Here is a 26313-nt window from a genome sequence, read left to right on the forward strand (position 1 = left end):
TGCACGTATCTCTAGCATGTCATAAAAAATTAAAGTTAAGTGAATTTATAAAGAATAAAAAATCGAATAATGTCCATATGTGTAGTCGGTCGTCGATCTAACTTCAAAATTTTAAGTCCAATTGATTTGTAGATGATGATAAATAACAATAACTATAGACGCTACCCGTGCACATTTGTTGTCACATATATCGACATCATAATGTCTTAAGTTCTATTCTTACTAGAGGTAAGAGAATCTAACTACATTAAACTACCCACAAAAAATATTATATATGTACATGTATTATTGGCTTGTTGACATCGTAATGTCTTAAATTCCAATCCTACTAGAAGTAAGGACTCCAACTGCACTAAACTACCCACAAAAAATATTATATGCATTTACATGTATTATTGGCTTAGATAGTAGACTAACAAAAACATTTTTCTTTCAATAAATTAGAAAGAAGTATACAAAAATAAATATTGATCAATACCAACATTTTTTGAATTTTATCTTAATCTTGCATATGCAGGTAAACTTTATTTATAAGGAACATTGCAAATATATTTAAATGATGGAAATAAGTGTTTGTAGATGAAAATTCAATATATTTGTTCATTAAAATATAACAATTTGTAATTAACTTAAAGGAAACATAGAACACTTCGAATTGTATTGAAATAGAATAATGTAACTAACTAAAATTGGGAATTGAGACATTCAAAAATATTAATAAGATGTACTAAACTAAGTCTACACTGAAGAGCACGACATCATCTGCAAAAGAGATTGCAAAGGAATCATCCACACTTGTTAAGGAAAACCAAGACAATCATATCTAACTAGCAGTACATGCTTATTCTGAAAATTTATCTATTCGCATCTATTTGTGTGTCGAATGAAAATCCAGATGAATGATTTGTTGGGTGGGACCTCTACGTTTTCAAGTCATGACAAGTATATTATTCAATGACTTTTATCGTGTATCCACGAAAACAATTAATCGAAACATTGTTTTCCATCTGCGCATATTTTATTTTTTCAGGATAGAGAGCCAAGATTCATGTAGCCGATTCCAATTAATCAGAAAAAAACTAAAAAAATGATCCACTTTGCTTTTGCAACCATACCAAAATATTTATGATATTTAACTTGCTTGATTATCAATGATTTTTATTTTCAGTCAAACTTTATTGCTTTGATTTACTATATTGAAACCAAATTAATGCTGAAGAATTATATCCAAATGCATAATAAAATGATTATTTATATTTTTTACATAATCTCAAAGAATCACATGTCAAATTTCACAATTGATGGTTACGAGTGGCTATAACAATGTTACAGTAAATGTCAAATATTTTTATTGGATAATTTGTAATTTGAATATGTGAAGCCTGTGCACAGTTGTGCACCAGTATAATGGGAATGTATATAAGGAAATATATATATATATATATATATATATATTAATATGAGGAGGAAGCAATCACTATTGACCAGTGTTTAAAAAAATGCCGAGTAGAACCGGACTCGGGATTCGTCATGGACGAATCGAATCGGCGAAAAAAATGGGAATCGTCCGATTCTAGAGAGAACCGGACGATTTCTGCACAGTGACTCGCCGATTCACTGTACGGAATCGGCGAGTCCTGTACGGTTTTTTTTTTTTTTTTTTTTTTGTAATCCATGATAGATTTTTTTGTAATACTTGATCGATTTTTTTGTAATCCATGATCGAATTGTTTTTTTTTTTTTTTGTAATCCATGATCGAATTTTTTGTTTTTTTTGTAACCCATGATAGAATTTTTTGTAATCCATGAGCGAATTTTTTATAATCCATGATCGAAATGTTTGTTTTTATTTCTTGTAATCCATGATCGAATTTTTTTTTTTTGTTTTTTTTTTGTAACCCATGATAGAATTTTTTGTAATCCATGATCGAATGTTTTGTAATCCATGATCGAAATGTTTGTTTTTTTTTTGTAATCCATGATCAAAATGTTTGTTTTTTTTTTTGTAATCCATGATCGAATATTTTGTTTTTTGTTTTTTTTGTAACCCATGCTAGAGTTTTTTGTAATCCATGATTGAATTTTTTGTAATCCACAATCGAATTGTTTTTTTCTTTTTTTGTAATCCACGATCGAATTTTTTGTTTTTTTTTGTTTGTTTTTTTTTGTAATCCATGATCGAATTTTATGTAATCCATGATCGAATTTTTTGTAATCCATGATTGAATTTTTTTGAAAATTTGTGATTTTTTTTTTTTAATCCATGATCGAATTTTTTTTTGTAATCCATGATAGAATTTTTTGAAAATTTGTGATTTATTTTTTTTAATCCATGATCGAATTTTTTTTTTTAATCCATGATCGATTTTTTTGAAAATTTGTTATTTTTTTTTGCTAATCCATATTATTCAAAGAGAAAATGAGAGAGATGATGATTCTGATGCCACCCCTATCCCAGCCATATTATTCACATATCGAGTCCCAACAGCAACAGTGTAGGGATGAGCACGACAGTGCAGGTGAGCATGAAGGATGGACAATATTTCGGGATTTTAGATTGGGAACACAACAAAACACTAACACTTAGGGATTTGGGAATAGTCAGACGCCTGCTAATATCGATGATTCGTTTTTAGATCGAATCAATGAATTGTTAAATGAATTCAATCAATGGCACCAACGTGACCAAGAAGAACAATAGCGTCGTCTATCATTTTATTTTTAAATCATATGTTACTAATTTTATGCTTTATTGTAGTCCATGTATGTCGATATACTTATTCTATGATAATTCTATATTTATCCTTTTGTATGATGTAAATTAAATGCTGAATAGCGGTTCATGCAGGGAAAGAACATATCAATATTCGCATATTCATTAAAAAACATGAAAATTCTTAATGGAGTACCCTCATTTCTTATTGAATTCCTAAAAAACAATATTTATAATGAATTTTAATAATTTTTTTGGATTTTTTTTAAGCTTTATTATGACCGATTCACCCGATTCCCGATCCGGATCGCCGATCCGGATCGGTTTTTTGGGAACCCGATCCGGGTCACCGATCCGTTTTTTAAACCATTGCTATTGACCGTTGACTGTGAAATCGGGTGATTGAGAATGTGTCTTGAAAATAAAATTTCTCCAATATTGTGACTCGTTTCAATCTATTAGATTTCATATTCAGTGGGTAAAAATGATTATGATTTTATTGTATCAAAAGTAATTGGTCTCATACTATACAATTACTCAGTATAATACATTAGAAAAAACACATGATAAGACCATTCGTTTTTTGCACAAGGAGGTCACAATTACTTTTACTTTTAAAGGCGGGCCTTCAAACCAACCATTGACTATTAGGCGAATCACCTCCATTCCGTTATATTCGTGGTGAATGTGGTCTTTCATTTTTTTTGAGTTAGTAAGTAGGGAGGGGCCCCTACCCTTGGTAGGAATTGAGCCAAGGATGTAGTCTTGCAAATCGTTAAGCCCTAACAAATTAAAGACATGGTGAATGTGGTATTTCATTAATATGTTTCGTGAAGGCTTTCCCTTTGTTCCGGTCGTTCATTGTAGCAAGTTGTAGGAAATACTCATGTTGTGAGAGAAGCTTTGCAACCTTCATTTGTCTGTCTTTCCACCGGGGTCCTCGTCTTTAGGATATTTTATTGTGATAACGGTAAATATAATAGAACTATACATATTTTTTTGAAAAAAATTAAAAATAATTACCCATGTACGATTACCAATTTAACACTTTACCCATATCTTATAATGCAATTTCAAAATTGCTCGTGGTATTAGTCGTAATAGTTCAAAAGGATAAATTATTAAATAATTCATCTCACATGGACATTTTGATAAATTTATTATTGCTTTTATTTGGAGCATATACATATCCAAATTATGGAGTCCATCGGATTTGCATAAATCTTATAAAATTCCAAAACTCAACGCCAACCGTCCAAATCTCCAAAAATCAATCTGAACCGTCCAGCCTGCTGGCCCGCCCATAATGTTGTATAGGCCGGGCGGTTCACAAACACATTTTGCATATATAACGGAGGAAGGGAGAGAGAGAGAGAGAGAGGGAGGGAGAAAGGAGGTCGTGAAGAGGGAGATTCGAGAGAGAGGGGGGGGGGGTTCGTAGAGAGAGAAAGAGTACGTAAGTGGATCGATATTTCAGAAGAGAGATAAAGTTTAGAGAGAGAAAGGCAGAAGAAGAGAGAGAATGTCTCATTCTGGTGGCGCGGACCCTCGCATGCCCTCTGCTTCCAAGCCCTATGCCTCCTCTCCCATCTCTGCAACTGATCTCCCTGCTGATTACTCTGGTTTTTTCGCCATCGCTTTCGGAATTGTGGGCTTGATGCTTAGGGTAATTACTTATCTCTTTGGATCCCGTATTTCACAAAATTTTCATGCTGAAAATAGATCAGATATGAATGGTAATTTTCTGAACAAATATAGGGAGAGAGAGATATAGATCACGGATAAAATATTTTATGAAGAATAACATCATTCTATTGTTTTTTTTGATTCGTTATTACCGAAGGTTATTTTTTATTTTTTACGTGCTCACACTTATGGTTGCTGCTATTTTAGTTGAATTTAGGGCGGCGAATTTACTCTGTGGCCTCAGGTTTCTTTTAATTTTATTTTACTCTGAGCTTTGCTTGATTCGACTGGATTAGTGCTGAATAGTGAGCTGAACTTCTCATCTCAATTTTAGTGAAAAATTTATGTTTGGTAAACTCAATCTTGGTGTTTCTTTATCATGCATTGAATTTGGGAAAAAAACGATTATACTTGATTTATAAGGGACCATTTTTTATTACAGTTGTTAGTCCGGGATCAGAATCTTAGAATTAGTAGAAATTATAACATGTGGTCTATTGGGGATCATTTAGGTTAAATTTTACTACTCCATTTACCCATGATTTTTCTGGCCTTTCACCTTTTCATTACAAGGTTGATTTGCTAGGCTTTGGCTCGGGACTAGGGCCGTGCCTGAGCTGAGCAACTCAGGTAAGTCAGTGTGGAAGCACCCTAGTAGTGTACCAGACCAAAAAAGGGCTAAAAAACAAAAAAATAAATTGTGAGAGATTAAAAAGGTAAAAATCAAATTAAACTATGAACAACACTGAAAGTCCAAAAAGATGGAAAAAAGTATATAGAAAATTGAATTTGGAAAAGCATTATTTATTACAGTAAGCAATTCAAAAAAATCTAAAAAAGTAGAAGATAAAAAAATATAGCATATGATAAGAAAATCTCACAAATCACCATAAAAAGATCTACATCATATATAAAATATATGTACATTGATTTACTTAAAATATTTTTGATGGGTTTTTTATTCTTTTTATATAATCCGAGTTTGTACCTAGGAACTCATCTCGGGAAGTTGCCAAGTCTGTGCAACACGGCTGTGTCCGAGATGACTCAACCAAGCGTGTTTCATTATCATCTTTTAGTTGGAGTGCATATTGATTTACTGCTTCAATTGATTGATGCAAATTTATAGTGCATATTCTAGTTCTTTGCATTGATTTGACGTGCGGTGTTCTGTATATTACATGCTAGGGATGCCTTTTACTCGATAATTAATTAATTTATTTCATTTAATCAATAATATATTTATATATATATATATATTAACTTTTGCTGATAAAAAATAGTCTTTGAGGGCACTTGAAATTTGGATTCTATTCCTTACATAACAAAGAAAAAAAAGAAGAGAATGTTGTTATTTGAGATCTATACACATGGTATGCTTCTTTATTTCATTGGCTTCTTATTTCTCTTGTGGTTGGTGCTCTGATGTTTTCTCAGTACAAGCTCTGTTCGTGGTTGGCTATCATTTGCTGTGCCCAATCTCTGGCCAACATGAGAAATGTTGAGAATGACCTCAAGCAAGTAGTAATGGCAATGACGTAAGTACAACTACTTATTTGGCTGCTCTCTATTGCTCTTCCAAATCTTGAAGCTTGCATTGAATGATTGTAATTTTTGTTTGCTATTCCTTTTGGTGGACTTGAGTTTGGTAGCTCGGGAGGACGCATTAAAAGTTATGCATGCATTAAATGATTATTTCGTGAATGGTGATGATTTTGTTTGAATTTACTATGAATGGCATGCAAAATTCTATGGTGTCCTTAGTTCTGAATTGTCACATCCATTTTGTTCGTCCTTTTCTTTTTATTTTTTTTCCAGGGATGGGGTAATCCAGGAATTGAAATTATTCTTTGTAATCATGGATCTCAATGTCACAAAATTTGTATGCATAAATCATCATTAGCATCCATGATGTAGGAAACTGGATAAGGTGTGAATTATATGAGGGACAATTGGCACATGGGTATAGCTATTTTACTTCTTGGTTCCAGTCATTCACAAAATTTGTACAATTTTCATTATTTTTTTAGGGTTCAATTCTGGATGTGTATTGACTGCTTGGATTGCAAGTTTTGAGGGCTTGTGTTGGGTGGCTCCCTTGTGTATGTTTTAGGGTAACACTAGCCAAAAACCTCTAGCCATTGTTTGATGGTTATGCCCGCAGACCTCCAAAGGCTATATACCCTGCCTCAACATCCATGCAAATACCTCTTGCCTTTTCTAGGCCACTGCTCTCTCCCCTATGCGCATTGATTTTTAGGTTTTTTACCTGCAATCTTATTAGATAATGATCAAATTACTCATCAAAATAATGAAATAAATTTGGTTAACTTTATCAAAAATAGAAATAAAAAAATAATGAAACAAGTGTGTAAACAAGATAAACACATATCCATGTACATGCATAATCTTTGAGTCTCCCTCAGGGAGTGTTTGTTTTGTGGATGAGGGGGCTGCCAAAGCCCCCTCTTCCACAAAGCTTGGGAGCCACTGCTCCTTGGGTTACCATTGAATTGGCGGCCTCCAAAAAAAAATCAATTGACACTGTTTCTTAAGGCCGCTCGAAGCAAAGGCTTCCAAATAGATCTGCTCTTCCACTTCCATGTAACAAGTGTTTGTGGAAACCGCAACTTCCACAAAACAAACCCTTCATCTTGCTTCAAGCTTTCTTTGGATGACCCCAAAGGGCTATCAAGCATTCTCTCACTAGTTTGGTAAATGCCCCATATAATAGAGAAATTTAGAAAATAAAAGTTTTTTGTAAAAAGAAAAGAAAACAAAAGATCAATCACAATTTTTTGAATAATATTTATATAGAAAGTTAACATATTATGCTTGCAAATAAATTTACTCAAATGAAAATTTGAGAGGAATGGCTTGTATTTATTTATTTTACTTCAGGCTTCTCAACTTAAGTCGTTCACAATAGTATACTAAAGGTCTTTATTTGATTTTACATTGTATTCGATATTTAAGGATATTATTTTGGTCAAATCTTACACAAGTTCTGCCCTTTTCTTCACATATCCTCCTTCATTTCAATTTGAAAAAACAAATATGAGGTAAAGAGAACAAATAAATATAGCAATATCAGAAGAGTAAAAGATAGAGATGGGGAGGGAGATCATTTTCTTTCTTGTACTGTTTCTTGAAAAGATGGTTGGTCAAATTCCCAACAACCATTTGTTGCATAAGTTGGATAGGCTACTTCTATATTAAATGCAATTCATGGCAATATTGAATTTAAAACTTTCTCTTTTGATTGGTGCAGTTTTTGTTTGGAAAAGGGTACATAGGAATGGAACTTGAGACATTGGGCTATGAAAACCAAGCCTCAACCGTTTTGACCCAAGCCCGATTCCTTGATTGATTGGTGCAGTTTTAAGAATCTCTTTCCCTTTGAAATGTTTTCGGATCATAAATTTGAATAATTATTGTTTTATTTTTTCATTTGGAAGAATTTAGGTGTGGCACGAATAGGTAATAAGATAAGAGAGAGTAGACTTAGGTGGGCTGGCCATGTATGGCGCCGACTAAGTACAACACCTGTTAGGAGGTGCGAGTTAGTCCAAGTGGAAGGACTTAAAGGGGCAAGGGATAGGCCCAAAAGGACGTGGTTGGAAGTAGTTCGGAAAGATATGGGGACTTATGGCCTCACTGAGGATATGGCCTTTAATAGAGCAGAATGGTGGATCAGGATTCGTGTAGCCGACCCCAATTAATTGGGAAAAAAGCTATGATGATAATGGTGATTCTTTTCTTTTTTATTAATAATCATTTCTTGCGTCATTTTTATAAACTTGCATTTATGATTGCTGTCTTTTAAAAATATAAATACTATTGGTGTGTTGGCCTATTTATTGACCCTTATTGGGTTGTGCTTGTGCTCCCCCAACACGGGATTGCATCTGGGCACAATCCCGCTCTAGGAGCACAAGCTGGGCGTGATCACATGATCTCATTCTTGGGGTGGGATCCCCCACTCCATGTTAGGAATGGTAACTAAGCCAAAACCATGGGTTCAGTGTGCAATCATACCAAACTTTGATGGCTTCAATGTTCAACTTTATCCTGTATATATCACAATTCATGGGAGCATATGCGTGCTTAGCACATAATGGTCATGATGATGATTTTATCACTAAGTAGGACAAGTATTACATATGGCATTAGTTTTTGGTCACATGCGATGAGGTTTTGGTCACAAGGCTTTTGGAGGGGTATTGTCCATCAAAACATTATACATATAGGAACTTACTTGTCCACAACCTGTGTGATGCACATGCTTGGCCTAGCAATTATATATTAGTTTTCGAATACCTTGTTTTAAATGTTAAAACTATTAATACAAAATAAATGTATGACACTCTTTATCCATTATTTTCATTTAATTTGAGAATTTGTCTTCATCCTATCCATGCAAATAAACCTTATTTATTAAAACTCTATCATATAGTGATGAGTTATTTCTATGTCCTTTATTTCAAATGATTAAAAAATAAAAAATAAAAATTCATTGCTAGAATAAAAAAATAAGGAAGTGCTTAAGTTTACATAAATTGAACATTGTAAATCAAAAAAATAAGAAAATTTGTTTTAATCCTATACATTCAAGGAAACCATAATAAGGAGAGGATTCCTAGTTTGTAAGGAGAGAGAGGGATACACGAGGGAACATTATTTATTGGGACTCTTATAAACAAGGAGGGTTCCCTACTTTGTATTGAGAGAGACAAAGATCTAAAGGTTATAAAACAAAATGAATGTTTCAAATTGCATGATTATGATGGTATATATTATTTTTCAAATCTCTTATTTTGAACATTAAAATTTTTTATAAAAAACAAAAAATAAAAAGTATTGGGAAGTGATTTTATGCAACGGTTGTATCATAGTATAATGCAACCACACTTTTAGATAATCATATTTGTGGTATTTGTACGACCCAAAATTTGGCACACACACTTTCTTCATCTCAATAAATCAATCCCAAAAAATGAGTTCAAATTGAACCTAGATATGGTCAAAATGAGTCGCCTCCAACAACGAATCTAGACCATTCATTTGGTGAATTTCAAGATCTTAGCCTTTACAAACGCAAAACCATTTTTTTCTTTTTTAACATTGTTCATCTAATGATAATAAAGCCATCTAAAAAATTTGGAAAAGAAAAAAATCCTTCTAAGGCTTAGATCTAAGCGTCTTATCAAAATGGACGGTTTATGTTAACTGGGCTAGAAAAATACTTTCCAGGTTCCTTTTTTAAATTGTGATTGTTCATTAGAATGAAAATAGTGCATATTTCAAATTTTGATTCAAACAAATGGCCCTAACATGGTTTTTGAAGATTGTTGCAATATACTATGATACAACCATTGCATGAAATCACTGCCCAAAAGTACTACATTCATTGTTCTTAATGTCCACTAAAAAAAAGGAAAGGGATTGGGGTTGTGGTGGTAGCATCCCCACACCTAGTTACCACATCGTGGTATCCATTCCTACCGTTGACAACACCAATTAACACCTTCAAAATGTAACTCCCTAATCTATTGAAAAAACGGGTAGGGGCCTATCTTCACCATTGAATTACCAAAAAAAAAAAAAGTCCACTAAAAAATAGAAATTAAGGGTATCCAGATAATTTGAGATTTTATTTTCATCCTATACATATAAATGAACTTTAAATTTAGCTCTATTTTGTAAATATACAGTATTTTTCAAGGAAAAGTTTTTTGTGACTCCACTGACTCAGGTGTTTGCTTTGGTTTTAAAGGGTTCTAGGACCTGAAATGCATCCCAAATCTCTGTGAGTCCATTTGAGACTCAAATTCATGAATTATGAGCTTCTAAAGTAGTGTAGATTTGATGATTTTGGAAAATTGAAAGGAATGGTCCAAAACAAAGGATGGATCATTTAATGCTCACATTTTTTCCATATTCATGATCTGGGGCACATGTAAACCATACCCATTTTTCAATACCTTATTTTAATGGACAAAAACAATAATAATAAAAATTCATCATTAAAACTAGAAAATAAATAATTATTTCTTAGTTTTACTTAAATTTAAAAATAGCCTAGAACTTTAGGAAATTTATTTTAATCCTATACATGCAAGAAAGCCTTAATAATGAGCCTGCTTTGTATGGAAAGAGAAATATATGTAAGGAAACCTTGTACGTTGGGACTCCTACATGCAAGGAGAAATTCCTACTTTGTAAGGAGCGAGACAAATACTAAAGGCTATCATGAATGGTTAATATTGGATGATAATGATAGTCAAATGAATGTCACAAGAAATTTGGTATGCGGTACAGATAAAAAAAGAAGCCAGCCCATTAAAAAACATGAAAAAAGATCCTGTATTGCCAAAGGCAGTCATCATTCATCAATTCTTAATTTTAACTCTTAGATATGCGTATAAGAGAGAGAGAGAGAGAGAGAGAGAGAGAGAAAGAGAGAGAGAGAGAGAGAGAGAGAGAGAGAGAGAGAGAGAGAGAGAGAGAGAGAGAATTTGTTGGTTCCCAAAAAAATTCTGGATGACTCATAGTTCTTTTCTGAAGCATAGAATAATGGGCTGGCAAATGCACATACATGTATTTTTTTGTGTATCACACATGCTAATGCGCATGGGCTTGTGTTAAATTTTAACTAGTAGTTGCCCCCTAATGGTATCTTTTTTCTTTTTCTAGGTTTGCTATTATGGGGTTAGTGACTCATTACACTGGGGCATCTCGGCAGGCTTCAACACAAAGTTGAACATGTAATTTTTTTTCCATCTTTCTCGATGAGGGGATTTAATGGTGTTTGTTTTGTGCGTGCTGGATTTAAGAAACTAGCCAGATATTTGTGTGGATCATGGTGTTGAAATGTTTGATTTGGCTACTACATCTTCTTTCGTGTGGTGTTGATCTTAGTCATATTTATTTTAGTGTTTCATTATCATGCGATCTTGCATGTTCTGTTACGTAGGAAAGTAGTTTTGATGGTTTGCGATTTCATTTTGTGTTTTTCATTATCATGTGATCTTGCATATTCTGTTACACAGGAAACTAGTTTTGATGGTTTGCAATTTCATTTCGTGTACTGACTAATTGAATCTTATGGCTTTGTCGAGTCTTAAACTTTTGCTTTCAAACTATTGTTTGTTTGAATTGAGAAAAGGGATCGTATATTATAAGATCATTTACCTTTGATACAAGAAGGGCATAACCACTCATTGTTGTTTGATATGAAATCAAGCGGCCAGAGGTATGTCACATAATTCAATACAATTTTTTTTAATAGCACACTCTCAACCATCTAATTTCAATTCGAACGGCTAAAGGTGATTGTGACCTCCTTGTACCCTACATAAACGGTCATGTGCATACCTTTTTTTTTTTGTAAAGCTTGAAACTTGAAGAGTAGATAAGGCCATAGCTCCATTTAATAGACCCTTCCATCTCCATTCTTCCTTTCCTACCATGCTGGGTTATTCTCTCTTAAACCTTCCCACTCCTCTCTTTGTTTGGAAGGTGTTTCATTTCTTCGAAAGGGCCCATGGCTTCACCTAATAGACCCTTCCATCTCCTTTCTTCCTTTTCTACCATGCTGGGTTATTCTCTCTTAAACCTTCCCACTCCTCTCTTTGTTTGGAAGGTGTTTCATTTCTTCGAAAGGGCACATGGCTCCATTTAATAGACCCTTCCATCTCCTTTCTTCCTTTTCTACCATGCTGGGTTATTCTATCTTAAACCTTCCCACTCCTCTTTGGTTTGGAAGGTGTTTCATTTCTTTGAAAAGGGCACTGCTCTATCTTACTTTATAATATAACACTTCTATCATCGATCCCCACTTTACCCACATCATCTCTGTGAAGCCCACATGCATCATCTCTGTGCATGTGTATGCGCCCGCTCATTTTTGATATCTCTCTCTCTAGCATCTTTTTCTTGCCTGCCTTACTACACCTATCAAATTGAAATTGTTTTTTCTCATTTGTTTATCGCATTCATCACAAATTGGGTTTTATATAGCGGATTGAGGGCATGCATATATTTGCATTTGAACTATTAGAAAATATCGTAAGTCACGCTTGCACACTTTCTAGTTTTTCTCTCTGATTTAAAACTCGCCCAAGTCCAACTTGGATTTGCCCAAGTTACTTAGACTTGGCAGCTTGCAGAGCGATGAAGAAAAACCTGGGGAATCGCCCAAGCCTCTTCGGTTCCCAATGTTTTTTTGAGTCTTACTAGGCTGTGTCTCACTAGGACTCTGCCAACTCTCACTAGGACTTAGCTGAGTTGAGTTGCCTGACTTAGGTTTGGGATCCGAGAGATTCCTGACCCATGTCCATGCTTTCAAACTCCGCTTTTTATGTAATGGATGGGCTGAATGCAGGGATTTGGCAAAATTCTGCTAAAGGAAACTACTAAGTGAGGTCTATTCCATTGTTCAAGTGTCCCTATTGCGCTAGCAGATGGATATACATGTGATTTTTCGGTATCACACACACATGACACGCATGAATGCGCATGTGTAATTGCTAGTTGTGCTGATGATACCTAATTTATTTATTTGTTTATTTTCCAGGTTTGGCCTTGTGGGGTTTAGACACACTACACAGGGGAATCTTGGCAGCTTCAACACAATGTTGAAACATGTAAAAGCATTTTCTGTCTTTCTCAGTGAGGGGATTTCATGGTTTTTTTTCCGTGAGGTGTAGGGTTTAAGAAACCAGCCAGATATTTGTGAGGAAATTGTTTGAGGCCACAACTCCATGTAATAGTCCCTTACATCTTCATAATTTTCCATTTCTCCCATGTCAAGTTACTCTCTTGGAAACTTTTTCACAAGTATTTTTATTTGGGTGGCACAACTCTTATCTTGCTTTACAGTATAACATCTTCGATCATCAACCCCCCACCTCACTCACATCATCCCTGTATAGCTCACATGTGTCATCTCTGCACTGTCCTTATTTTTGCTCTCTCTCCCTCTGTCTGTGTGTTTCTCTCTCAGACACACACATTGTAGCTCCATTGTCTTTTCCTGCCTCCTGTCAAATTTAACTTGTTTTTTTCATTAGTTCATTGCATTCATCAATGGTTGGGTTTTATATAGCATACTGGGGACGTGCAAACACTTGCATCTGATAAAATTCTGAACTATATCACGACGTTGCTAGCGCAATTTATAATTTTTCTGTAATGGATAAGGTGGATGCTGTGATTTGGGTAAAAGCTTTGTTCAAGGAAACTAGAAGGTGAGGTGTAATCCATTATTAAAATGTTGTATTTTGAATATTGGAGAGAAGATTCTGGTTAAGGCATATTTAGTAAATGATAATATTAATGATGATGATGACAACAATGACGATGGTGGTGCTAAGGAGATGGAGGTGAAGGATCCACGCATTCACAGAATGGAAAAGAATCACAGCTTTCCTTTCATCGCTTCAATAAAACTGGTGAGGTTCTTCATAGAAGATCCCTTAGCGGCACTCTGAATGGCTTGCTCCTTGAGTTTCGAAACCTATGTCTCATTGCGTCATCGCCCAACACTTCCTCTACCTTTCTTCTTATCTCATTTGTAGAGAAAATCCCATTCTCATTAACTCCTGTTGAAAAATTGGTCTGTAAAATAAGGCCAGCATATCAAGGGCACACCATTGCTCAACCCCTCTAATGTTGAGTTCCAACCACAGTGGGTCACAAAACAAGCTATAGAGGGATGGGCCAACACCTCCTTTTGTGGGCACCAGCACCCCCACCCTATCTAAGAATCCCTTAGGGTAAGCTGCTTCTGACTTGTCGACAAGGCCAGGGCGAGCTGCCCATAGGAATGGCCTACCCAAACTCTCGAGTGCAAGATAAAGCTCTTGAAATTGATGTTTATCAAAGAGGGTGAAGCTCCCGAATGACACATGGATGACTGAACATTCACGCTGTTGCGTAAGCCACTCAAGAGTGGTTTCATCCTCTGTCCAAAAGGAAGTTGGTTCCCTGTGATGACCACTTGAGAATAGGGGACCAATAGGTAGGATGTCAGGGAAAGAGTCATAGGTTGAGGATTCAACTTTGTAGAAAGAGTTGCACACGATCCATTTGACACCTTTGACGTTCTCCATGCATCGGCTGGTATATTGAAACTTGAAAGGTGGCTTTGTTTTCTGCAGGATCTTCAACATGAAGCCTAGGAACGTCCCTCGGGTCTATGGAGGGCATGTTTGGGGCAAGTTGGATCATACTCGTCTCGCGTAATTCACCTGTGATAGAAACTTCAGGAATATAATCTGTACTATATTATAAGTCATGGTGAGTATATGTGATTGTGTGTTCGAAATGCACATGCTTACCACACTTAAATAAACACCTCTTGGAGTCCTCATAGATATAAACAACAGTGCCCTAATAGATATGGTCTAAAATAAATGCCTTAAGAGTCCTCATGGTGATGGATATTAAAAATGTAGTATATAACATTCTACACAAGCTAGGGCTGCTGTTAAAAATCAAATTTCCTCCTAATAGACTATGAAAATAGGATGCTTTCATTGCACAAATGATATATGAGTAGATTCACGAAAATAAGAGATATTTTCATCGCACAAATTAAGGAAATGTAGCTTCCATTAATATCTAAATGGAGTAGATTAAATTTTTTGTGCATGGAAACTTCTCAAATATCTGTGTTTATTTGTTAGCATATCTACTTTTGAGAAGGTTTAAAATAATTCTTCGATTGCACATAAGTTTAAAGGCAGAGCAACTCAGAAATGGGCCTCACAAGTTTCAGAATTTCTGTTAGGATGAGAGAGGACATTATTCGAGTATTGAGACTATTTAGTTCTCTTAGGTGGCTCACACAGTTGAAATTTTATTCTTGTGATTTATATGATATATAGCATAAAGGTGAGTACTTGAAAAACTTATTTTTGTTTCAATCTCTCTATCCTTGCCCATGCATTTCATGGGTTGCAACCTAATCCTTTATGAGCTTTTCATAAAGCTTTCGGTAAAAAAGAAAGGGAAGAGATGTGAAGCACCCCATTTTCATCGAAAGCTCCACTTTGGACTAGCTCCTTGAGCCTCTGCAACACAGCTAGGCACCAGCTGCTGCAGGCCACACTGCAGCTCGTTCTATGCCGAGCCTTTCAGCCACATCTAGTGCCCACCCCATGCTCACGTCGGCTATTGCGCAATGTATTTTACATTCTACACTTGCAATATGCTTTATGAGCTTTTCAACTGCATTAGGCATTGAGCATAGTATGGACTAAGTGAGCGGACCAAGTTCTGCACGGGGCTCTAGCTCATCGGGTATGGAGATGAGTCGGATGGGTCCAGTGCCATTGTCAGGGTGGGGGGGGGGGGGGGGGTTTGGCGGATGGACCTCTTTGCTGGCCTCAAGCATATGCTTGTGGTTGAAATTGGTATGGACAAAGGTGATGTTGGCCATGCGATGTGAGAACTCCATCATAGGTCTGATGTGGCCTTGGGCAGGGCAGCTGATCATGAGTGCATGGGGTTTGCCCATGGTTCTCTCCCCCTCTCTCTCTCTCTCTCTTCTCTTCCCTTTCGGTGTGTGTGTCTCCTTTTAGCTATGGATGTGCATCTGTGTCAATATTTATGGATCCTACCTCCCCTCTCTCTCTCTCTGTCCAATTATATGTTTGGTATCATAGAGTTTTGGTCTGTGTTCAGGGAACCCTCTCTCTCTCTCTCTCTCTCTCCAATTATATGTTTGGTCTTACAGAGTTTTGATCTGTGTTTAGGAAACCTCTTCTCTCTCTTTCCTCTCTCCACGATTTAAGATTGCAGAGTTCGGTTGTCCTTTTCCTCTCCCTCCCTCTCTCTCGCTTTCTCCAATCAAAAGCTACAAGGGATTAAATAAACACCGCCCCATTGCATATATCAGAAACTAAAACTAGAAGTTAAAATTCTGTGAGGTATGTGGACAATGTGAGGCATTAAAAAAAAAAAAATTCTTAAGATACTATTTTATTGTATCAACTTGAGATATTGACGACAATGGTTGTGACTACATAGGCGCACATACCTCAAACAAAATATAAGGAAATATATGCTGATATCTCTTTTATTTAGTGGTATTAAAAAAAAATCTCAATTTTATACATTTTAAGATCATGTCCTTCTGTATTTTGTTATTTTCCAGAACTACTTTGGTTCAAAACTCAAAGTTGTGAACTTGTTTTATTTTTTTATTTTTAATCTTGTGGTTAGTTCAGAACTTCGAGAGTTGGACCAACTAAATTGTGAACTACTCAGTTTGGTAGTAGAAGTTTTGAACCGACCATCGAGACAGAAGATTAAGTCTCATCGGCTTGGAAGTTGAATTTCCAAATTGATTCAAAACTTTAATTTTTATTACACAACTAAAAAAAGATATTAGCTTAAATTTCTGAAAATATAATCACGCTTGCCTTTTCATTGCCTCAATAAAACTAGTAAGATTCTTCCTAGAAGTTCCCTCAGTAACACTATAAATGGCCTGCTCCTTGAGCTTGAGAGCCCTCTCCCTGATTGCTTGATCACCCAACAATTCCTCTACCTTGCCCCTCATCTCTTCCTTGGAGAAGATCCCATCCTTGTTACCCTCCAACTCCAACGCAACCTTCCATGTATCCACTATGTAACTGAGTAAGGCCAACAGATTAAAGGCATACCGTTGCTCACCCCCTCAATAGTTGAGTTCCATCCACAATGGGTCATAAAACAAGCTATAGAAGGATGTGCCAACACTTTCCTTTGTGGGCACCATCCCACTACCTTGCCATGGGCCCCCACCCTATCCAAGAACCCCTCTGGGTAAGCTGCCCCGGCTTTATCTATGAGGTCCGGCCGGGCCACCCACAGGAATGGCCTGCCTAAGTTCTCGAGGGCAAGAGCGAGCTCATGAAGTTGGCGTTTGTCGAAGAGGGTGAAGCTCCCAAAGGATACATAGATGACTGCTTGGTGAGCCACTCAAGACAGGTTTCATCCTCTGTCCAAATTGAAGTTGGTTGGCCATGGTGGTTGCTTTGGAGTAGAGGACCAATTCGCAAGAGATTAGGGAATGAGTCGAAGGTTGCAGCTTCAAGTTCGTAGGAGGAGTTGCACAGTACATTCTAGTCCGTCAAGGCTGTTGATTAATTGGCAAAAGTATCTATAGATGGCCTTCTGTTCTGTGGTGTCACCGATGCAAAGCCATGGGAAGTGACTCCGGTCGATGAGGGGTGTGTTTGGGGCGAGTTGGATCACGCTTCTGTTTCCCAATAAACCTAAAAATTCAGAAATCTTGTCATCCCTAAGCATCACTCTGTTTCTTTTTCACTATTAGGGCCTAAAAGAACCTGCTTGAGGCCATCAAGTGGACGCTTAAAGTCCAAGACATTGTTCCCTTTATATTTGTAGAAAAATTCCATATTTACAGTAAATAAAATTTTTTTTGTAATAATTCAATTGTTTTTATATTATTAACACATAATTGTGGTACATTATATGATTACATGCATGCCTAAATGAATATTTGCAGGAAAAAGAAAAGGAAAAAAAAAAAAAGCAAAAATTGTTGAAACAGTTATTGAACTTTTTGAACATAGGTGGGAGCCATCTTATCAGATGAAAAACACAATGGTAAGGTTGTTCATCTTCTTGACCTTGTCGGAGATCTATTGAAGGAAAAGATTTACATGGACACAATGGTACGTTGACCAATAGAAGAAAGGTTGAAAAACAAAATGAATGATGACGCTGTCGGTGTTCAGGGCGACAGGGTGCCACAACATTTTTGGGTTTCATTTCTAGTGATTCACATTCGAAAGGAAGAAACAACAGAAACTATTATCCCACACCGCATGAGTACAGCATACGACGATCGCCAGACGATAATGCCCCCTAATGGGGCATTGATTTGCATCGCCAGACGGTGGACCTAATCCCTGATGAGGGACATTTACCCTGGTGAAGTTAATCTCCCTTGTCGTTAGTCAGAAATAGACGGTGGATGCCCCTGCGGTCGATGATATACTCCTCCCACATATAGCGAAAAATCCAGGGGGTTTTCATAGCTTTTGGTATACCCACCCAAAATAGCGATGAGAAAACAAAAAATACTCAAGGGGGAATATGGTATGACCCATATGTGCAATAAAAATGATGATCATGTGGTTTATCACCATTCAATCAACTGTTTGGATGGTGATGAAGAGAAATGATAGAGGGAGGCACTCCCTTCCATCACCGTCCAAGCCACTAATGGGAAGGTGATGTTTCATGGCGCTACAAGGACCACATTGATCGTGTTGTTGGGGCCCAATATTTACTGGCTAGAATTTCAATTCCTCACCCATGAACATTGGTCCATATCAGTGTTTGGAAACAAGGGCTTAGGCTCGCTAGGGCCCAGAACCACTAAATCACCCGAGCGAGCGGACACTCCAACATGGTGGAGTCTTTAGGTAAAATACTCTAGGGACCGGTGTTGGAGATCACTACTTGGGGCGAGTAGTGATGAGTACTATAGCAACAAAAATATATATTTAAAAATTATAAAAAGGAAAGGAAATCTATGTTTAAAATAAGATTTAAGTAAAACACTTCAAAATGAGTTTAAAAAAATAGTAAAAAAATATATTTTCAAAAAATCAACCAGTGATTGGGGGTATTGTTAAATAACCTAAAAAAGATGAGAAGATATAAAATAAGTTCTTAGGGCCAAAACACATTCCATTCTTTGCCAAAATGCAAAGAAACTTAAAAAAATATATCATAAATATATTCTTTTTTTTTTGGGAATTTTTTTTTGTTGATTTTTTAATATCCTTGAGCAGGACACCCAACTCAGGGTAACCTAGGCTTGCCAGGGTGCCGAGCCGGAGTGCTCGGACTGACTACTTGGCACTCGGACTGACTACTCGGCACTCGGACCGATTAGTCAAACTCTGCTGGGGACTAGGGCTCAATAAGACTTGCTTGAGTTTCAGTGCTTTTCATTAGACCTAACACCCTACCAAGTCAATTTCGCAAGTCTGAGTCTGGGTCATCGATTTTTTAAACATTGTAGCCCATGTAGGGAAGGGATAAAAGAACACATACCATTTTCATGTAAGATCCCATTTTGGACTAGATCTGGGATCTTGAGGAACACTGTTAGGCACGTAGTAGCCGTAGGCCAGACTGCGGCTCGAGCAAAGCCGAGCCTTTTGGCTATGTCGAGTGCCCACCCCATGTTCACCAGCCACTACACAGTGTAGCTCAAGTCCTTGTACGTTTGTGATGTCATTTATGAGCTTTTCCAGTGCATGGGGCATCGAGCTTAGTATGGACTGAGAGTGGATCAAGTTGGTTCCGGCTGCACCAGGCTTGCGCCCATCTGGTATGGAGACTAGCCGGACAGGTTCGGTGCCATCACGCAGCCGATCTTGGGGATGGGCTTTCGCAGCTTCCAGGACACGCTTGTGGTTGTAATCGGTGTTGACAAAGGTGATGGCGAAGCCGTACTCGACCATGCGGTGCGAGAACTCCATGATATGATGGGTATAATGTGGCCTTGGGCCGGGTAGATGATCACCAGTGCATGAGGCTTGCCCATCTCTCTCTCTCTCTACGTATTTACCTAGCATTCTTTCTACATTCATTTGTGATTCTGGTTGAGTTTGGTGCTTCTCTCCCTCTCTCTCTCGCTACCTAATTCATCTGTATATCCATTTGTGTTACTCTTTCTACATACGTGTAGATTTCTCCCTCTTGCTCCTCTTGTCTATTAATACAGGGATCTCTCTATCGAGTTTCTTTATCTGCCTATGGAGTCTTACGTGCAAGAGGTAAAGGGAAAGCTGTCACTTTCTACCTTTAGCGCGTTTGATTATGTGGGGCACATGACTGCCGATTATCATTATTAGGGTATCGGCCATTGCCCATCGGCAGGATCTTTCTTCCTTGTAGTGCCAATTGAGAAAGTGTATTTTAGAGGACTGGAAATTTGTAGGGCCGGTCTTCGGTTCCCATCATATATCGGAAACCAGCTGGCTCTCAAACAGAATTGGCCAATTGTATCAGGTAACTAGCCGATGCGGCCCCACCTTTTTTTTCTCTAAATTTTCTCAGAACTTTCAAGCTTTTTTGCATGGTTCTGTTAGCCAGATTTGAATCGCTGATCCACCAGTTCAAACCGGTTTCTAGGATAGGAATGCGGGACACCGAACCATGTTTTAGAACACTGTATTGCAGAATAGTATAAGGTTCATAATGAATGGTCGCATGGACCATTGGAAGGGTGCACAAGCACCATTTGGTTCAGATTAAATGTCAATGGATATGAGGGCCAAAAATAGATTTTTGTTTTTTTATTTTTTTACGAACTTTATTCATGTGAAAATCAGAATTGCACATGCATCTTTGAACGGCGCACTTAATAATAATATAAAAAATGATTCAAATAAAAAATTAAAAACCAAGGACCAACTCATAGGCATCTATAAACTTAAAGGTTGAGTGGTAAATTCAGTAAAAGCCTTCTTTTTTTTTTGCTGAAAATTAATTCAGTTCAAGCCTTGGGCACTAAAACCTCTGAGTTATGGGAATTCTCCAACCATGGATGCTTTGCTGTTAAAATTGATCTAACATAGCCACGTAAACTGACTTAATTGCCTCCGTGTTCAAGGTAATGACCTACAAACTAATCTTTTTCCTTTTTTTTTTGTTGTTGAAATGCGACAAAAACATCATGGAATGTAACAAGAATTTCAAGAGTTCCCGTTTTCATTTATAAGAATGTGTCCTATCACTAAAATGTGCAATTGAATATGAATAATATAAAAGAAAATGGATTGCATACCATATGACCATTTATTTTTGGTAGAAAAAAGTTAGAATTATTCAGAATTGTCAAATATGAGATCTGTTAGCTTTAGTATTGTAAAGGTCATTTTGTTTTGAAAAATTAATAGTTCTTAAAGTCCAAATAGATCTCTTGATCTATTTTATTAATATCTATTATGTTTTATTTTATTAATATCTATTCCATATCCTTCATTGTAGAAAGGACAATGATCCCTTATATAGTCGAAATAGATTGAATGCCTACTGATCTAATCAGGAAAGCAAGTTTTAATTTTATTAATTGGAGAATCTTAAATGAAGGAATGAGTAGCAGGATTAGTTAGGAATTGCAAATTCTTTTCAGTCATCAGAACAGATCACAAACAAACCTGTTCAAATGATCTGTTGATCTCTTTCTGATCTTGGTCTGTGTCGCTGCGGACTTGACCTGTCTCTCTCTCAAAAGCATTACATGAATTATGTAATGATATATATTATAGGTAATGAGGTTCCTAGTTCTGCAAGAGAGGGTCCCACGGACCCTTCATTATGATTTACCATTATGATTTACCTTTCATGGCTTTCATAAAACCATTAAGATTCTCCATTGAAGATTCCTCAGTGACACTCCTAATGGCTTCCTCTTTGAGTTTCAGAACCCTATCTCTCATTCCTTCGTCACCCATCAAACCTTCTACTTTGTTCTTTATCTCTTCCTTGGAGAATACCCCATCCTCATTGGCCTTCAACCCCACCCCAACCTTCCATATATCTACAATGTAAGTCTGGTTCAAGAATTGGTCCGCAAAATAAGGCCAACATATGAAAGGCACACCATTGCTAATCCCCTCAATAGTTGAGTTCCACCCACAATGGGTCACAAAACAAGCTATAGAAGGATGTGCCAACACTGTCCTTTGTGGGCACCATCCCACCACCTTGCCATGCGCCCCCACCCTATCCAAGAATCCCTCCGGGTAAGCTGCCCCGGCCTTATCGATGAGGTCCGGCCACAAGAATGGCCTGCCTAAGTTCTCAAGGGCAAGTGCGAGTTCGTGAAGTTGGTCTTTGCCGAAGAGGGTTAAGCTCCCAAAGGATACATAGATGACTGAGCATTCAGGCTGCTTGTTGAGCCACTCAAGACAGGTTTCATCCACTGTCCAAAGTGAAGTTGGTTGGCCATGTTGGATGCTTGGGAGTAGAGGACCAATTGGCAGGAGATTAGGAAATGAGTCGAAAGTTGCAGCTTCGAGTTCGTAGGAGGAGTGGCACAATACCCATTCTACTCCTTCAAGGCTCTTCATGAATTGGCGAACGTATCTGTAGATGACCTTCTGTTCCATGGTGTCACCAATGCAAAGCCATGAGAAGTGACTCGGGTCGACGAGGGGTGTGTTTGGGGCGAGTTGGATGGCGCTTCTGTTATGCAATAAACCTATAATTCCAGAAATCTTGTCATCCCTAGCCATCATTCTGTTTCTTTTTCAATATTAGTGCTTAAGAGAACCTGTTTGAGGCCATCAAGTGGACGCTTAAAGTCAAGACATTGTGCCCTTTATATTTGTAGAAAAATTCCATATTTTGCAGTAAATAATAAATTTTTTGAAATAATTCAATTTTATTTTTACTATTAAAACATAATTGTGGTACATTATATGATTACAGGCATGCCTAATTGAAGAATTGCAAGAAAAAAGAAAAAGAATAAAAAAAGAGCAAAAGTTGTCGAAGCAATTATGGAACTTTTTGAACATGGGTAGGAGCAATCTTATTAGGGAAAAAAAAAAAAAAAGGTATGGTTGTTCATATTCTTGATCTTGTCGGAGATCTATGGAAGGAAAAGCTTTACATGGACCTAATGGTACGCTGACCAAAAGAAAAAAAAGTTGAAAAAATAAAAGGAATCATGATGCTATGGGTGTTGAGGGAGAGTGACACAATATGACGTTTTGAATTTTATTTTTAAGTGATTTACATTCGAAAAAGAAGTAAGTCCATTATTCATGTACTCATTAGGGAGGGAAAAACAACGGAAATTACTATCCCACACAGCAGGAGTATATTATACGAGGATCGTCAGATGAGAATGCCCCTAGTGGGTATCGATTCGCATTTCCAAACCGTGGATGTCCCTGATGAGAGACATTCACCCTGGTGCAGTTAATCTCCCTCTTCGTTAGTCGGAAATCGACGGTGGATGCCACTGCGGTCCATGATGTACTCCTCCCACAGATAGCGAAAAATCCAGGGGGTTTTCATAGCTCTTGCTATACCCAAATAGCGAAGAGAAAACAAAAAAATACTCGAGGGGGAATATGATACGACCCTTATGTGCACATAAAAATGATGATCATGTGGTTTATCGCTGTTCAATCAACTGGTTGGATGGTGATGGAGAGAAAGAAAGGATGGAGGGAGGCACACCCTTCCATCACCGTCCAAGCCACTAATGGGAAGGTGATGTTTCATGGGGCTACGAGGACCATATGGATCATGTTGTTTGGGCTATTGAAGGAAAAATCGGGTGATCTAACCGTTAACCAACTTGTTAGATCGGAACCGGCTCTGATTTTGGCCGGTTATGGTGACTAGTCGGGCATTTTTATTTTTATTTTTTTGGAAAGTTTCAAAAATACACCTGGGTACAAATTGATTCTTTAAAATCTATTTTTTTTTCATTAATTTTCAACTTCATTTGGATATGCTTTGTTTAATTATTCTTTAATTATACTTTTCATATTTTATTAGATTTTTTTTATATATTTTTTAACTCTTTTTTGACGGCCCAAGATACCAGGTTGGAAAGGTTGGACTGGCCGGTTTACTGATTAGGTGGTTGAATCGCTTCTGAACCCATGTCCGGTTAACGGTTCCGATTTGATTTTTCCTACACTGCTTTGGGCCCAATATTTACTGGCTAGAATTTCAATTCCCCACCCATAAACATAGGGGCATGTCATGTTTGGAAACAAGGGCTAGGTATAATACACTAGGGGTTCGGGCCCCACTCACTCGAGCTGACACTCCAACATGGCCTAGGTATGATACACTAGGGACCAGTGTTGGAGATCACTACTCGAGGCGAGTACTTGGCCTTCGCCCGAGACGGCCCGAGTAGTGCTGGGCATTGTAGCAACAAAAGTAATAATTTAAAAATTATAAAACATAAAAAATTATAAAACTAAAAAAATGTATTTTTACAGAAAGATTAAAAATGAAGTTAAAACAGTAGGAAAAAAATATAATCTAAAAAATTCAACTTGTGATTTGGGGCTGCTGTTGAAATAATCCACAACTAACTCAGGGTAACTCAGGCTTGCCGGGGTGCAAAGCTCGCGTACTTGGCCCGAGTAGTCGGCACTCAGACCGAGTAGTTAGATAGAAATAATGAAGTCGGCAATTTTTTCATAGATTATCGATATAGCATCTTTAATGCACGAAATCAGTCGACAATGGCAAAAAAAAAACCACGGATATGTAGAGAGCTTTTGAAGCTGATATCAAAACTTTCCATACAAGCCAAACATCATCCAATTTGGTGAAGAAATCAGCAAGAACAACGAGTTTTGACAAAAATAAAAAATTTCGCAAATATAACCCCAAAACAGAAAAATTACGGTGATTAAAATTGATAAATATGAAAATCAGCAGAATGCTCTTGTAGATAACTTCAATAGATTGAAAAATAACATGGAATAAATCAATTTCGTGGAGAAATAAGAGAGAAGGGAAAAGATCGGCGGATTTTGTATTGATAAACGAAGAACCCTCTTCTCCAAATCGTATCATAAAGATAATATTATTGTTAAAAATATAGAAATGTTATAAAAATCCATCAAAATCACTCCCAAATTATGAATTTTGAGTTAACCAAAGTTTCCATAATTTTAAGACTGAGTTTCATCCGCGGAAAACAAATACTAGGGCGAGTTTCATAGTTTTTGGGGGCGATGTTCCACCGAGCCATGGTATGAAAATGGACCTCTACCGGTGACTCGGGACTTCTCAGCCTTGGCTGTAGGTGAGGCTGAGGAATTCGGCCGAGTCCAGTGTGTCGACTCGGTCGATTCTAAAAGCCCTGCACAATAGCAAAATAAGGGTATTGTGTCAAACCCCCTTGAGAAAGGAAACAAGAGCACACACCATTTTCATGTAAGACCCCATTTCGGACCAGCTCTGGGAGCTTGAGGAGCAATGATAGGCACCTAGCAGCCGCAGGCCAGAATGCGGCTCGAACTATGCCGAGCCTCTTGGCTACGTCGAGTGCCCACCCCATGTTCAAATGAGCCACCACACAGTGTATCTCAAGTCCTTGTACATTTGTGATGTCATCTATGAGCTTTTCCAGTGCACGGGGCATCGAGCTTAGCATGGACTCACAGAGTGGACCGAGTTGGTTCCGGTCTGCACCAGGATCAAGCCCATCTGGTATGGAGACTAGGCTGATAGGTCCATTGCCATGACCTGTCTGATATTGGGGATGGGCTTTCGGAGCTTCCAAGACACGCTTGTGGTTGTAATCGGAGTTGAGGAAAGTGACGACGAAGCCGTGCTCGACCATGCGGTGCGAGAACTCCATCATGGGTGTAATGTGGCCTTGGGCTGGGAAGCTGATCACCAGTGCATGGAGCTTGCCCATCTCTATCTCTCTCTGCTTTTGATGAATGTGTATAAACTGTTTGATCTTTCTCTTATATTTGCAGAAACCCTTCCTCCTACACTTCGTATTCTTCCTCTTGCTCCATTAATCTCTCTCTCACACCACACACACTACACTGTGTGGGTTCAGTGTCTTTACATGCCGTGGAGTGTTTTGCCCAAAAGAAAAGGGCAGGAAAGGGGACAAAAGTGCATAAAGGCTTTTTGGATATATATATATACTACTACCTCTCTTTCAACTCAATAGTTGTACAAGGGCTTTAATGATAACCGCTCACCCATTCTTAACGACACAAGTTCCCCCATTTCTCTCTCTCTCTTTTTTTTTTTTTTTTTTTTTTTTTTTTTTTTTTTTTTTTTAACCCGTTAAAAAACACTTTTTTTTTATCGTCATGGCCCGATCCGATTAGTTGGACCGATTCTGATGAAATCGGCCGATTAACGCT

The 26313-nt window shown here is 37.4% G+C and overlaps 2 protein-coding genes and 1 long non-coding RNA gene across 6 annotated transcripts; 1 reads left to right on the forward strand and 2 right to left on the reverse strand.

The window, feature by feature from the left end:
* Positions 1-4157: 4157 nt before the first annotated feature.
* Positions 4158-22816, forward strand: LOC18428012 (asterix-like protein). 4 transcript variants are annotated; one of them, XM_088850326.1, is made up of 4 exons: positions 4158-4379; positions 5837-5937; positions 11096-11166; positions 21865-22816. In XM_088850326.1, exons 1-3 carry the CDS (start codon positions 4236-4238, stop codon positions 11160-11162), a joined length of 312 nt encoding a protein of 103 aa, XP_088706452.1. In that variant the 5' UTR covers positions 4158-4235; the 3' UTR covers positions 11163-11166; positions 21865-22816. The 4 variants fall into 4 exon arrangements, with proteins under 4 accessions (XP_088706452.1, XP_088706451.1, XP_011621099.1 ...); XM_088850325.1 differs by lacking the exon at positions 21865-22816 and adding an exon at positions 17989-18920; XM_011622797.3 differs by lacking the exon at positions 21865-22816 and adding an exon at positions 12978-13263.
* On the reverse strand, positions 13910-25963 carry LOC18428011 (UDP-glycosyltransferase 83A1). Its single transcript, XM_088849664.1, is given in 5 exon segments — positions 13910-14148; positions 14150-14598; positions 21598-21656; positions 21780-22681; positions 25282-25963. Coding segments are annotated over 5 exon segments (2127 nt in total). The 5' UTR covers positions 25848-25963; the 3' UTR covers positions 13910-13997.
* On the reverse strand, positions 16729-20121 carry LOC148779990 (uncharacterized). The gene is made up of 2 exons (XR_016043289.1): positions 19484-20121; positions 16729-17667 (listed from the first exon to the last, which is right to left on the reverse strand). It is a non-coding gene; the product is annotated as an uncharacterized LOC148779990 (long non-coding RNA).
* Positions 25964-26313: the final 350 nt, after the last annotated feature.

This window comes from Amborella trichopoda, chromosome 10 (genome assembly GCF_054954075.1).
Source record: "Amborella trichopoda isolate Santa Cruz 75 chromosome 10, AtrichopodaSantaCruz75HAP2 v2.0, whole genome shotgun sequence".
NCBI lineage: Eukaryota > Viridiplantae > Streptophyta > Magnoliopsida > Amborellales > Amborellaceae > Amborella > Amborella trichopoda.